A 14,202-nucleotide genomic window follows, 5' to 3' on the forward strand; every position below is an offset into this window, starting at 1 on the left:
TATTTTTTACACTTGTAAGCAGATTGAATAAAACAAACAGGCCTATATGCATGGACAAGCCTAAATCCAAATCACTTTCCCCCTTGATTCTGATTGGCCGAAGAAAAAAAAGTTGTTTGATTTCATGTTTGACATCAAACAGCAGGTTTTTTTGTTTGTTTGTTGTTGTTTTTTTGTTTTTTTGTTTAACGAATTTGATGTTACAGATTGATGTACATCATGTATTGTGCCAATGCTACTTGTATCAAGCACTAACCAGTACAGTGTGCAGCAAATCTACATGGTACAGGGCAGTACTTGATATATTGCATGTGATTTTGGGGCCAAGCACCTCTGGGATTAAATCTGCAATTTGCAGGTTGACATGACCTGTTACTTGTTGCTTGTTGCAGTAATCTCAATCACAGCTCCTTGGCAGCTCTACCGGGATGCAAATCATGTCGCGTGTCAATGGAGGTGCGGAAGTGACAGTGTACATGTAGTAGGAAAGTGTGTAGGAAACAAGAGGCTGAGATCTGTCACAGGAAATTTCTCCCGACTGAAATGCCTCTCAATATCTTTCTCCACACCTAGCTAGGCTAGATCTATTACAGCAGCCACGTTGGTTGTCAAGGAGTTGATAAAAGCTAATTCACGTTTGATTTCAGGCACTTCCGTTTGATTCGAGGCTTCTTCATCATGTTTATTCAAAGTACACGACATTGTATGTTTGATTTTAATTCATCATCAGATTTTAAATCGCTACCACCATAAACCAATTCAAGTCTTGCCTAGAAAGATACTGGAGAAACAATCCAATCAAGTACGAACCCTACCAGAGACAGGACAGAACAGTAACAAGGGACAAATAAGCTTTGCTTCCAGTCTCTACACCCAAGTATATCCAAGTAAGTAAGTCAATCAAACAATCATAACTTTTGTCTGCAACATTGAGACATCAAAGTCAAACATGATTTGCTTGGTATCTTTAGATGGTGCACACTGTGAACTTGCACAACGCAGCAAGCGGCTCATGCACAGAACAGAAGCAGCACATATAAAAAGAATGATGCACTGCATTTTCAGCACAACTAATGCATGCTGGGCCATGCACTTACTAATATTTGTAATTGTCACTTCCCACTGTAACTTGATTGAGTTTGAATCTGTTTTACTAAGGACTTAAAGGACAAGTTCACCTTCATAAACATAAGGATTGAGAGAATATAGCAATATTGGTAGAACACACCATTGAAAGTTTGAGGAAAATCAGACAATCCGTTCAAAAGTTATGAATTTTTGAAGTTTTTGTGCAGTACCCGCTGGATGAGAAGACTACTGCAGTGTATGAATAACTTAGATGTCACATGCATACAACAATATAAGGAAAATATAAAGAGAATTTCACAAAATTCCATCTTTTGAAAAAAGTACACATTCCCCTGACTCGTTACCGACAAATGTTATGGGTAATATTATTCCCCCTGCCTTTAGAAAGAGGCAAGTCAAGTGCTCTTTTATTATGCGAAAAAAGTGAAAATATGTTGAATTTTCTTTTACATTTTCTTTATACTGTTGTACGCATATGACTCACAAGCTGTAGTAGTCTCCTCATCCAGCGGTTCCAACACAAAAATTTAAAAAATTCATAACTTTTGCATCGATTGTCCAATTTTCCTCAAACTTTCACTGATGTGTTCTACTAATATTGTTGCATTTTCTTAATCCTTATGTTTATGAAGGTGAACTTGTCCTTTAAAGGGACTGGGGATGAGTGTTGGAACCCAAAATGCAAAAGTGCTATTTCATGAAGTGAAACAGGCAAAAACAAGGACCAATGTCTATGAAAGGACTAAGCAATGAAAAAGAATCGATGAAAAATACGGCATTATGAAGATATCTATGATTTTTTGAAGAGCGTTACATGTAACGCTTGTCAAAATCACGGGGGGTCGGCTTAGAGGCTCTCCGTTCAAGTGTTGTTTTTGCCTCCCTCTTTTGTCCGATTTTGGCACAGCGTTAATGTATTGCCTTCTCCTCGGCGAAAAGCAAGCCCAAGATATCGCCCCTATTGCGAGGCGAAACCCGGGTGCCTGTTCACTGGCTAGCGAGCGTTATCGGTGCATTTCCCGGGATCCGCCCGGCAGCTTGTAGCTGGCACGGGTCCGCTTGAACTCTGATCTGCTGGCTGCGTATAAATACCATCCACACTATTCGAAACAATGGAGCCGCAGGTGGAGAGCGAGAGATCTGTCTCCAAGAAGAGGAAGACCATGAAAACCAGTGACAGAGTATGGAGATGGTGACAGAAAAATAAAATGTAGAGTCCCAATTCCCCTCAAGACACTAGAAGATAAGGGGCTGAACGACAGAGATGTCATTTCACTTCGGCTGGATCGGTAATAAATTTGTGAAACTCGGAAGACCTCATAGTCATACTAGTTCAGTGTGAGTAGGACCTATAACAACTGTTACAGTGTTTAGTGTTGTTAGTGTAACATTAATTGATAGAGATGTCACTTAGAGGATCTACACACACTATTGGCCTACTATTTAGTAATACTGATAGTAGGCCTAGATTAGTAATTTTGTTAGGTGTCCTATGCCACACCCTAACATTTTTCTATTAACCAGTTAAACTAAAAGATATACTTGTAGGCCTATCAGAGTTTGCCTGAGATTTTTAATACTCACATATGTGGAGAAAGGCTACATGCAGATTCACAAAAAGGTGTATTCAGAATGCGATTGAGGTATGGTAGGTATCTTAGACCTATGTATTTTGAGACCCATAATTTAATGACATGAAAGTAGAATAGGGCAACATAATCCAGTAGATATACGGTAAAATAGGAATTCGCGTATTATCTACATGCAAAACACCTAATTAGCGTGCCATTTCTTAATGTGAACAGCGATTTATGTGTAATTAATAGAGAAGCACATTTCAAAAAGGAGAAATGTTGAGCCAAATTTGGGATGTCATTCATAGGCAAAAAAATTTCCAGTTATGGTAACTACACTTGTATACACTTCTACACAGCCCAGTCGCTGTACGTACGTAGCGACAGGATTCGCACAGTGTACTTACAGCGTGTGGTCGGGCTACAGCTATAATGGCAGAGAAAAAAGGCCTCGGACTAGGAGTGGTAGACGCTGTAAGTACGGTACGCTGTGCGAATCCTGTCGCTATGTACCCGTACCTTGTACCTACGTACAGCAACTGGGCTGTGTATAGTTACCATAAGTTAACATGGAAATTTTTTTGCCTATGAATGACATCCCAAATTTGGCTCAACATTTCTCCTTTTTGAAATGTGCTTCTCTATTACACATAAATCGCTGTTCACAGTAAGAAATGGCACGCTATTTGTGTTTTGCATGTAAATACGCGAATTCCTATTTTACCGTATTCTGGATTATGTTGCCCTATTCTACCTTCATGTCAAATTATGGGTCTCAAAATGTCGAAATAAGAAAGTTACGACACTCATCAGAACTGACGTTTGTTACAAATTGGCGATAGGCGAGAAATCCAATTTTACGAAACGACACTGAATGAATGAAAGTGTCAGCGAATCTGGTAACTCTCGGTTTTTACAAAATACTTTGTGGAGACTCAACTGTGTACCGTATATGTTGTCATCACAGCTATGATCGGACCTAAAACGTGAATTCACATGTTTGGTAAGGTACCAGTACCTTGTTATTGTCTCCGGTACACATGGCATTGCAAAAATGTTGATTGAAGTGTATCTATTGTGCGTACATACATAAGTGGCTAATGGCGTATATGCATTGTAGCGCAGTTCACTCAGTCTCTATAGTGTAGTGGTTAATGGTGTATGCTTTGTAGCACAGTAGGTGCTAATTGTTGAGAAAGGTCTGTCAGATATTATTGTGGGTATCTTTTGTAGAGCAACAGCCAGCATCGCATTCAAGGACCATCCTGACTAGGCAGCTCAGTGAAGCCAGTGACAGCCCCTCTGGTCAGTTGAGACCAGCCCTCCCAGCTACCCAGCTTGATGAAGCCAGTGAAATTCCCTCTCGTCAGTTTTGACCAGCTACCCAGCTCGGTGAAGCCAGTGACATCCCCTCTCATCAATTGAGACCAGCCCTCCTAGCTAACCAGCTTGATGAAGCCAGTGACATTCCCTCTCGTCAGTTTCGACCAGCTAGCGTATACCCGGCTTGGTGAAGCCAGTGATGTCCCCCCTCATCAGTCAAGACCAGCCCTCCCAGCTTGATGAAGCCAGTGACATCCCCTCTTGCCCATTGAGACCAGCCCTTCCGTTGGTACAAAAGGTTTGTACAAACTAACTTTAATTACCTGGGTACCTGGTACTTTTTTAATACACCTAGATCCAACAACTGTTTTGAACCTGCAAATGAAAGTTAATGTTGATATTTAGTACACAAAACATCAATAAATTGAATAGATAACTCTGTGTTCTCAAACGATGCTGTTCTTATTCTTGCTGTAATTTAACTTATAACATTTTTTTTTTAAACCCAAAGCTGTGGTAGTGGTTAATAAGATTATAGTTGTCTTGATCATTACTTTTAGGGTTACAAGTTACATAGTTTGTACATTGCAGCCACATATAGGCCTACTATATGATTGTATGTGGAATTATACAGACCCCCAAATCCCTTGCATGTGGCTGGATTGAAAGACATCATAGGCCCGATATGAGGTTGTATACACAACATATAAATAAATAGGGCCTACTTTGTAGATGGGTAATTCCATGAAGTTGGGGCAGTGTCCATGTATGTAGCATCGTGATATTGACAAAATACATGTCAGCATAACTCAATATCAATTATGCTATACATTTATTGTTTGTAGGCTTTACATTTGCATTGAGGCCACACATTTTCCTGGAAATTTTGTGCCATTCAGACTCAATTTTAATGAAGTTATTAAACAATATGTAACACTGTGTCCTGGAGCATCGTGACGTGTCCACGTAGCATCGTGATATTTTAAAATTTGGTCCAAAGAGACAAATTATGGCAATGAGCTTGACCAAAATTTGATGCAATATGCATATTTACAAGGTATGAATAAGATAGCTAAATATCTCAAATTTCCTGTACACAGTTTCAATTTTAAAAGAAAATTACAAAATGTATCACGATGCTATGCGGTGTCCTTTTTTGTGTAAAACTGTGGAAAGGAGAGTTAAGATATTTAGCTATCTGACTAATCTAGTAATTATGCATATTATATCAAATTTGGGTCAAGCTAATTTCCTTAATTTGTCTTTTAGGACCAAATGTTTACTATCACGATGCTACATGGACACGTCACGATGCTACAGGACACCATTACATATCGTTTTAATAATTTCATCAAAATTGAGTCGGAATGGCACAAAATTTCCAGGAAAATGTATGGTCTCAATACAACTGCAAAGCCTATAAACAATACATGTATAGCATAATTAGTATTGAGTTATGCTAAAATGTCACACTTCGTGCCCCAACTTCACAGAATTACCCAGATGCACAATGAGAGGCTGAGGTCATCCCGACGTCATGTGCAGTGTCAACTCATCAAAAATTTGGCTAGGGTCTCTGTAGGTCTTATTTTCCTTTTTATGCCTCCGCCACGAAGTGGTGCCGGAGGCATTATGTTTTCGGGTTGTCCGTCCGTCCGTCCGTCCTTCCGTCCGTCCGTCCGTCCTTCCGTCCTTCCGTCCGTCCGTCCGTCTTTCCGTCCGTCCGTAATGAATTTTGTGGACAAGGTAACTATCAAAACCTGTTGAGGTATCCTAATGAAACTTGGCATGTATGTGTATTAGGGGGTGAAGTTGTGCCTATCAACTTTTGGGTGCACGTGCTCAAGGTCAAAGGTCAAAAGGTCAAGGTCAAATACATAAAATTTCACTATTTCCACCATATCTATGCAATGCCAGAAGATATTTTCTTGAAACTTAGTGTATACATGTATTACCCAATTTAGATTCTCTGGTGAAAGTTTGGGTCATGAGGTCAAAGGTCAAAGGTCAAAAGGTCGAGTAAAAGTATTAAAACTTCTTTTTTTTCTCTCTGTAAATTGGAAAATTGTTCAAGGTATCTTCATGGAACATAGTATATACATGTACTGACTGGCAGTGATTATCTAGAGAATGTAGGGTTCATGGGGTCAAAGGTCAGGGGTCAAAGGTCAAGTGCAGCACATCAAAATTTTACTATTTCCCTCATGTTCATGCAATGCCAGCAGGATTATTATTTTTTTTTACACTTGGTGTATGCGTGTGTAACCTAATAGAAATTCTCTGGAGAGTTTTTTTTTTCTTTTTCTTTTTTTTTTTGCCTCAAAGGTCAAAATGTCAAAGATCAAGTGAAAGTGCTGAACTAACTTTTCCTCCATATCTCAGAAGTGGCTCAGTTTATTGTGAAACTTACTGCATATTTATGCATGTTCTACCTGAAAGTGATTACTAGTATCTTATGAATTTTAGGGTCAAAGGCCAGATGAACATGGTAACAATTTACTATCCAGTACAGAAATTGCACTTTTTCTCCATACCGGTACCATGAAAATTACTCAATGCATAAATGTATGAATGGGTCAAAGTCAAGTTAAAGTCCTTAAATCCCCAAATACATGCTCTCCTATTCATCCAATTAAACCAAGGTCAAGGAAGGTGAACATTCAACACATTTGTGACAAAGTTGTCATTTCAATATTTTGCCAGTTTTGTGAAAATGTAATCACACATTGTCCACATGTACTATCTAGACCTATTAGGAAAATCATGCATTATGGCGGAGGCATACCAGTCGCCATAGCGACATTTCTAGTTGCTATTTAAGTTCTACAGTAGACAGTCTATTTCTAACATATTTCATGGAGTTTTCTCTGTTGCATGTATGTGAGCACTACAAGATAAAGCTACCTGGTAGACTCTACACTGAAATACATGGGATAGCAAGTTCTGTGACTAAATTTACTGATTGGTGAAGAACTAACGGGACTATCCTAATTGTAAGTCCGTGTTAATGCCTTTCATTGTGTCTGATATACAGATGAACTCCAGTCCAGATGCCCCTGTGAAATGGAAAAAGGACAAGTTCATGAATGCCGTTGCCTTCTCCAATTAGTTGTGGAGGAAAATGCTACTCTGAGGAAAGGACTTGGGTCAAATTGAAGTGGATCAAAACCTGGTGAGAGTGCTGACAGATATTGATTTTATCAGAGCCTGGGCAGATGTAAGGAGATAACAGGTTACTGTAAAAGTGGATATTTTAGCGCGACTAATTTTTTGCGGTCGGCGGGGTAAGAAGAGCTTCGCATGTTTATAGTTCCGCGGAATCAAGACATCAACTACTTGAACAAATGGCGAGCAAAAATATTCGCATGCTTTTATTTTCGCGCTAGTTTCGGCTTACGCGAAATGCGTGAAAATTTCAACCAACACCGCAAGAAATTTCCACTTTTACAGTAGATGATGAAGACGTCCCTTTGGCATGCATATTAGGGAATTTTTATGTAAATATCATAAATAAAATGAGCTATTTTCATTGGACTTTCAGCATATAACATAATTGCTTTCATCAGTACTAAACTTGTCATTGCTTGAATGATAGTCTTTAAAGAGAATATTTACTATGTGTATTACTGAATAGTTAATTGAGTCTATATGAGTAGTAAAATAATTTTTCATTGTAAATGTGTAGTAGTTACTTTATTACCAACATTCAGTCATTAGATGAGAGATCAATAGAATGTGCTTGTTGGCCTCTATTGCAGTGGAACAGCTAGCATCACATCCAAGTGCCATCACAGATATCCAGGTTGTTGAAGCCAGTGACACCCCCTCTCGCCAAATAAGACTGCCTCTTCTAGGCTACGCAGCTCGGTGAGACCTGTGACATCCATCTCGCCAGTGGAAACCAGCCCTCTCTGCCACCAAGCTCAGTGAATCCAGTGACATCCCCTCTCATCAATCAGAACCAGCCCTCCCAACTACTTAGCTCCATGAAGCCAGTGACATCCCCTCTCATGTTCTTCTTTGTGGCTGGCAAATGTTTGAAAACTGAACTTGGATGACTTCAATATCATAATTATGTTGAGTGCATCCAAGTGATGGCAATGATAATAGCTCTGACACCAGTTCTTCCTGTAGGCCTACTGTCAATTTATGCCTTCATTGTGTATTATAGCAAAAGACATGTTAGTAATGAAAAAGCTGCACCTTTGTACCAGGATTGTTGGGGATTCTGATAAATGCGCATTGAACATGAATAACATCAATTCCAATCATAGACTACATTCATGTGATGGCAGTGATAACTGATATGACACTACATTTATATCTCTGAACTCTCTATTTCTGTCTTTCCTGTGAGGTAACAACAAACATGTTAGTACTCAAATGTGTGAATCAGAATGAAACAGTGAATTGATTGCCTGGAAAATTTGTTCTTGCCCCATGTAGCAAGTAGGGAAAATAAATCCTGTAAACTCCTAAACTGCATGTGCGTTAAACTGTTACTGGAAACTGAAAGGGCTGCAATATCCAGGCACAAAGTGTTTTGTCCTTTTTTAGCTCACCTGAGCCGAAGGCTCAAGTGAGCTATTGCGATCGCTCTTCGTCCGGCGTCCGTCGTGCGTCTTCCGTCGTCCGTCGTGCGTAAACTTTTTACATTTTCATCTTCTTCTCGAGAACCCCATGACCGATTTTCACCAAACTTGGCAGGTAGCATCCCTAGGGGGATAGGATCTCAATTTGTTCAAATGGGCACCATGGCCCACCTGGGGGGCCCCAGGGGGGCCCAAACACCCTAAAATTAAGGAATCTTTAAAAATCTTCTTCTCTAGAACCAGAAGTGATAGGGCTTAATTGATACTATGAGTAAGTACATTGATGACTGTAGTTTCAAGTTTGTTCATGGGGGAATCAGGGGTGCCCCCCTTGGGACCCAGGGGAGGGGGGTGGGGAGGAGTCCTAATGGGGCCTAAATTGTACATTTTCATCTTCACTTTGAGATCGCCATATCTGATTTTCACCAAACTTGGTAGGTAGCATCCCTAGGGGGATAGGATCTCAATTTGTTCAAATGGGCACCATTGCCCACCTGGGGGTCCCTAGGGGGCCAAACCCCCTAAAATTAAGGAACCTTTAAAAATCTTCTCTAGAACCAGAAATGATAGGGCTAAGATGATACTATGAGTTAGTACATTGATGACTGTAGTTTCAAGTTTTTTTCATGGGGTTGGCGGATTCATTCCCCCCCCCCCCCCCCCCCCCCCCACGCCCTTAGGACCCAGGAGAGGGCTGGGGAGAAGTCCAACACTTGTAATGGAGCCTGAATTGTACATGTTCATCTTCTTCTTGAAAACCTCAAGATGAATTTTGACCAAACTTAGCAGGTAGCATCCCTAGGGGGATAGAATCTCAATTCCTTCAAATGGGCACCATGTCCCTCTTGGGGGCCCCCTAGGGGGCCCACCCCCCCCCCCCCCCCCCACATTGAGGAATATTTAAAATCTTCTGCTCTAGAACCAGAAATGATAAAGCAAAGTTAATACCATGAGTTTGAACATTGATGACTTTAGTTCCAAGTTTGTTAATTGCAGATTCAGATCCAGGACTGCCTGCCCCCTCCCCCCCCCCCCCCCCCCCCCCCCCCCCCCGAGTTGAGGGGGGGGGGGGAGGGATCCATATGCAGACCTAAAGTTTCCAATGTTCTCAGGTAAGAGTGTGCAAGAATGCATGGAAGGTGAAATTGCGATACTCAGGTGAGCGCGTGACCCGCGGGTCTCTTGTTTTTCATTTGGTCTTTTTTCCCCCTGTGTTTCCCAGGTGTTTCAGAGGTGAAAAACTACAATTACTCCGTTACGATAAAATATTGCATCAGTGTTTTAAAGTGAACTTAAGCAGGGCTGTCATGCACAACAGTGTACATCACTGAAGGGCCTTTCACACATTTCATTATTGCTCTAACTATTATTATTATTACTACTACTACTATTGTTGTTGTTGCTAATTTTTTATTACTATCATCATCTTCATAATGATTATTATCCTCATCATTTATGTGATCACTGATATCATGCCATGTGTTACATTCAAGTGGCACAGCAGGTCCTACACAGTAGCATTGTCCATCAGCATTTTGGAAGACACTTTTTCAGCACAAAATTTTGTGATAACTCTATCAAATCACATTATTATGAGGACAATATTTTTGTGGTAAATGGAGTTTGTGCCCTTGTAATATTCATTGCATCTATATTTTGTGGCCAAAAAAAAAAAAGTATGAATTTTGATAAACAAATGTGTTGGAAGTGCTTCAAACAAGATGTTCAGTTTTCATTCACATAGATATAAAAATACATTGTAATATACATTTTGGTAGGTCCCTACATGATGTTCTGATATAATTGTATATGCTCAAACCCTAAACCAATTGTGGTTTGACAATGCAATATGTAGAAGGTCTCCACACTGAAATGGTATAGTGTTCTTTGTACTTGAAGTCATTAACCCTGTGACATTGATTCTTGGACTTTCACTTCAATATTTTTTCCCTGCAAATGTACAAGTTATTTGAAAGTGGTTGCATTTGTAAGGTTCTTTTAATTTACATGTTATAGTATTATTATCATAATTGTTCAATATGATAGGAGTATAATGTGTAGATGCCCAAATTGACTAATGACAGAATGCTGAGCAGTTTCTTTTTTCTTTTTTTTTTCTGCAAATGATTACCTTACCTGTGTCAATTGGCAATCTTTGCTTTACAATTATTTCTATTATGACATTTTATATTTAAAAGATATAGGCCTACATGCAAGTAGCCAGCACACATTTGTTATCTCTACATTGTATATCACATCACATTACTGTGAGAGCAGTTTCTAAATACATGTAGCACATTTGCAATTAGAACCTGTGCTCATGATGCAACACCAAATGCAAATATACATGCAAAGATAAAAGAAAATGTAAGGTCAGTGTACCCTGGTACACACAACTTCTAATGTAGGTCCCATGTACACATGCAATTTATATGTGCACATGAAATTTGTATTTATGCATGGTAGTATAACGTAAGTGTAGGGATTTATTTTGAACCTTTTATTATAAGTATATCCCCCCTTCTTTTATTACAGGTACCACCCCTCTACACATAAATACGTCAACCCACACATACAGTAGTACCGGTATTCACATCCACATGCATCCACACACCCCACCTACAATTGTATCACAGACACACCACATATCACATGACATTTTCCACTCTTTCACTTCTCACCCATTGTTCCCTGTAATACTGAAATCATGCCTAAATCACCCAAGCCTGCACATCATTTACATATTATTATGAATATTTAGTTTTAACCTTTGTTTCTTTATTTGCATGTTTTGTTATGTTGATTTTGTGTATGCATATTTATGTAACAACCCACATTTACATGTAAACCCATGCCAAATTATGTGAAGAATAAACTGGCTACAAGTTAGTTAGCCAGGGGACTCCTTCCAAGTAACACATGTGTGCTGCCCTAGTTTGCTTTTAGTGTGATGAGTGCTAGAGAGCTAAGTGAACCCTAGCCCTACATAAGTAATGTGTTAGATTTAAATTCACTGAAATATCACAACAAGATATTACCTGTGTATACAGGCCTAGCTAATTGTTAAGCGTCAATTTACCAATGAGAAAAAAATGTGTTCTGATGATAAAAACCCAATCAGGGTTCTAGATAAAACTGAGTGAATGTTGTTGACCTATGTGGAAATAATTGACTTGAACAGATTATTCCTTGTGTCTTGATTTTCTCCTTGTATAGGTGAACAAGACATTGCATCATGCATGGTTGCATTGTACATACGATAAATAAGAAAATGTATAAGATAGCCTCAGAAATTGTTGGATTGGTTATTAGACTATTACAGGTGTCACATTATTCAGTCTAGAAGACTGAAAATGATCTGATTCCCAACATTTTTGTGTGTATCTGTGAAATAATTCCAATTAACCCTATTTATACAGAAAATAGGTAAGGCCTAAGCCATACCAATGACCAACTTTCTAACCTAGTATGTGCATGTGTCAATTGTGAAGAAAATCATCCACAATAAATGTTACAACTATTAAAGTCACATGAAATTACAAATACATGACAAGTTGTACCGGTAATAAAAATGAACTATTAGTTAGTTCCAATGCAAGTTTAGATATAACATTGTACCGGATACTTCGAATTCTCTGGCCTACTCGGTACTTGTGTTTCAAATCTTTGAAGAAAAAAAAAATGGGTTTGCCATGAAGATTGCATTGAATTGCATGTACATGTAATAACACAACCCGTTTGTGTTTCATGTAATAATTACATGAATTGTAAATTATTGTAAATTGAGATTTCGTTGATTTTTTTTTTTTTCTACGTAGCCCGACCAGACGCCGTGCGAAGCACGGCAGTTACTGCGTACATGGTACCGACCTAGCGCTGGGCCGGCTGTGTCCGTCCTTACCCGGAAAAGTTTCTATATGTACGTACACGCACAGCCCAGTCGCTGTACATATAGGCCCGCCCGGCGTCTGGTCGGGCTACGTATTACTTTACCGCATTCACCTATCCCGCTTTCGGTACTTCTCAACGAAGAATCTTGTAATAAATGGAGTTTGATGGCTTTTAGGATACGTAGCCTACCGAGTCTTCTGACGATAGAACTAGCTCTCATAATATCTTGGAAGAAGGACATGTGAATCTGAAAAGGAGGAGTCCTTTGATTTTAGGTTAGCGCTCTCATCAAATGAAAACACGCAAGATCGTACAGCAGCTCGAGCTTAGAAGCACTAGCACTGGACACTGTGTATGATGATGCGAGTTATGGCAAGTGAAGTGCGGCCAGCGCTCGCCGCGCCCATAGCACAGCCAGCCGTAGAGCTAGCCACAATTGCTCTACGTATAACTACTAGTAGTTCCGCAGCTCACTCGGCATGTTGGCTTGATTTCGCTGTAAGTTGGCTTGATGTTCGCAGTCAACAAGCAGTATTCCGCAATTCAAATACGTATCGCCATCGTATCGAAGGGTCTTTTTCCAGAAAAGTATGTTTTGTTTTTCGCTTTTTAAAACATTTGAGAAGATTCCGATTTCCAAGATATTTTCACACATGTTAAGTTACATATCTACCTTTCATTTTATACCCAAAGCACCTTCTCTTTCGCATGTTTTGCACAACCGAACACTCATCCCCAGTCCCTTTAAGGACTTTTTACATTTAAGGACAAGGATCTGTTTTACTAGTTAGAATTTACCTATTAAACTTTCGTAGCAGAGACATGATCATGATCAAAATCCCAAAACTGTGTCTATGACACCACTTTTTTTTCTTTTGTTGACCATGCTATCATATCAAATAATTGTCTATATGATATGGCCATAATTTCATCATTTTCATTCATACCAAGACCAGGGTAGACAGAACAGTATGAGCTCAACTACTAGGCCTACATGCACTGTGTTTATTGGGCACCTCCCTGTATGCTGCACTGACTGCCCCAGCCCAGTGTCAGTGATTACCACTACCACTACCAAAGAAAGTGTTACTACACACATTACTAATACTAGTTAGGCAGTGCAGTAGCGGGACCCAGGCAAGTTTCAGACCAGTATTGGCCTGATGACGATGACGCCGGTTACATTATAAGAAACACTGGCCATTACTCTGCACAAATTCCAGATCAGAATTTACAACTAAATCACAGACGTGACTCATGCATTTACAATGCGTTTGGAAAGCACATCAATACTACGTACAAATCTACGGATGAACCTACCTTCGCTATTGTCAACGGGCAGTGATGCTCCGCACCGCCTTTCAGAGAGAATCCCCACGGAGCGCCGCCCTGCAAGACCACTTCGATCGTTTGGCCAGATTGTATCAGCTCACCAATTTCATCCATGTTGAAGAATCTGGACATATCTCGAATAACCTGCAAAATGAACGGGAATTCAGTATCACCTCCACACTATATCATATTCATTATGTTCATAGTAATGAGTGAAGTGTAAGGCTGTGGAGTGCCACTGTTCGAAAACAGCGTGTTTATGTGTAGAAACTCATCGTTGAGCTTGATCGATCGCACAATCTCCGCCGCGCCGCTGGTATAAAGGGGTATGATCGCGAGCAACGAAACCAACGCTGCCGAAGCAGGGAGGTCCCTGGCCGAAGCGTTGATACTACAGTACG

At 39.9% G+C, this 14,202-nt stretch overlaps 1 protein-coding gene and 1 long non-coding RNA gene across 3 annotated transcripts in view; one reads left to right on the forward strand and one right to left on the reverse strand.

Moving 5' to 3' along the window:
- LOC139718284 (uncharacterized) overlaps window positions 1-13,954 on the reverse strand; it is a 226,781-nt gene extending 212,827 nt beyond the window's left edge. Inside the window, exon 1 of the mRNA XM_071629768.1 lies at window positions 13,790-13,954. Coding sequence (XP_071485869.1) covers window positions 13,790-13,933 — 144 coding nt within the window. The 5' untranslated portion in view covers window positions 13,934-13,954. The remainder of the gene's footprint in view (window positions 1-13,789) is intronic.
- LOC139718304 (uncharacterized) lies at window positions 1,749-9,196 on the forward strand. 2 transcript variants are annotated; one of them, XR_011710030.1, is made up of 4 exons: window positions 1,749-2,427; window positions 3,897-4,284; window positions 7,021-7,158; window positions 7,745-9,196. It is a non-coding gene; the product is annotated as an uncharacterized lncRNA (long non-coding RNA). The 2 variants fall into 2 exon arrangements; XR_011710029.1 differs by having other exon boundaries at window positions 1,749-2,378; window positions 7,745-9,194.
- Window positions 13,955-14,202: the final 248 nt, after the last annotated feature.

This window comes from Diadema antillarum, unplaced genomic scaffold (genome assembly GCF_040938485.1).
Source record: "Diadema antillarum isolate AM-2024a unplaced genomic scaffold, OU_Dant_1.0 scf00000092, whole genome shotgun sequence".
Lineage (NCBI taxonomy): Eukaryota > Metazoa > Echinodermata > Echinoidea > Diadematoida > Diadematidae > Diadema > Diadema antillarum.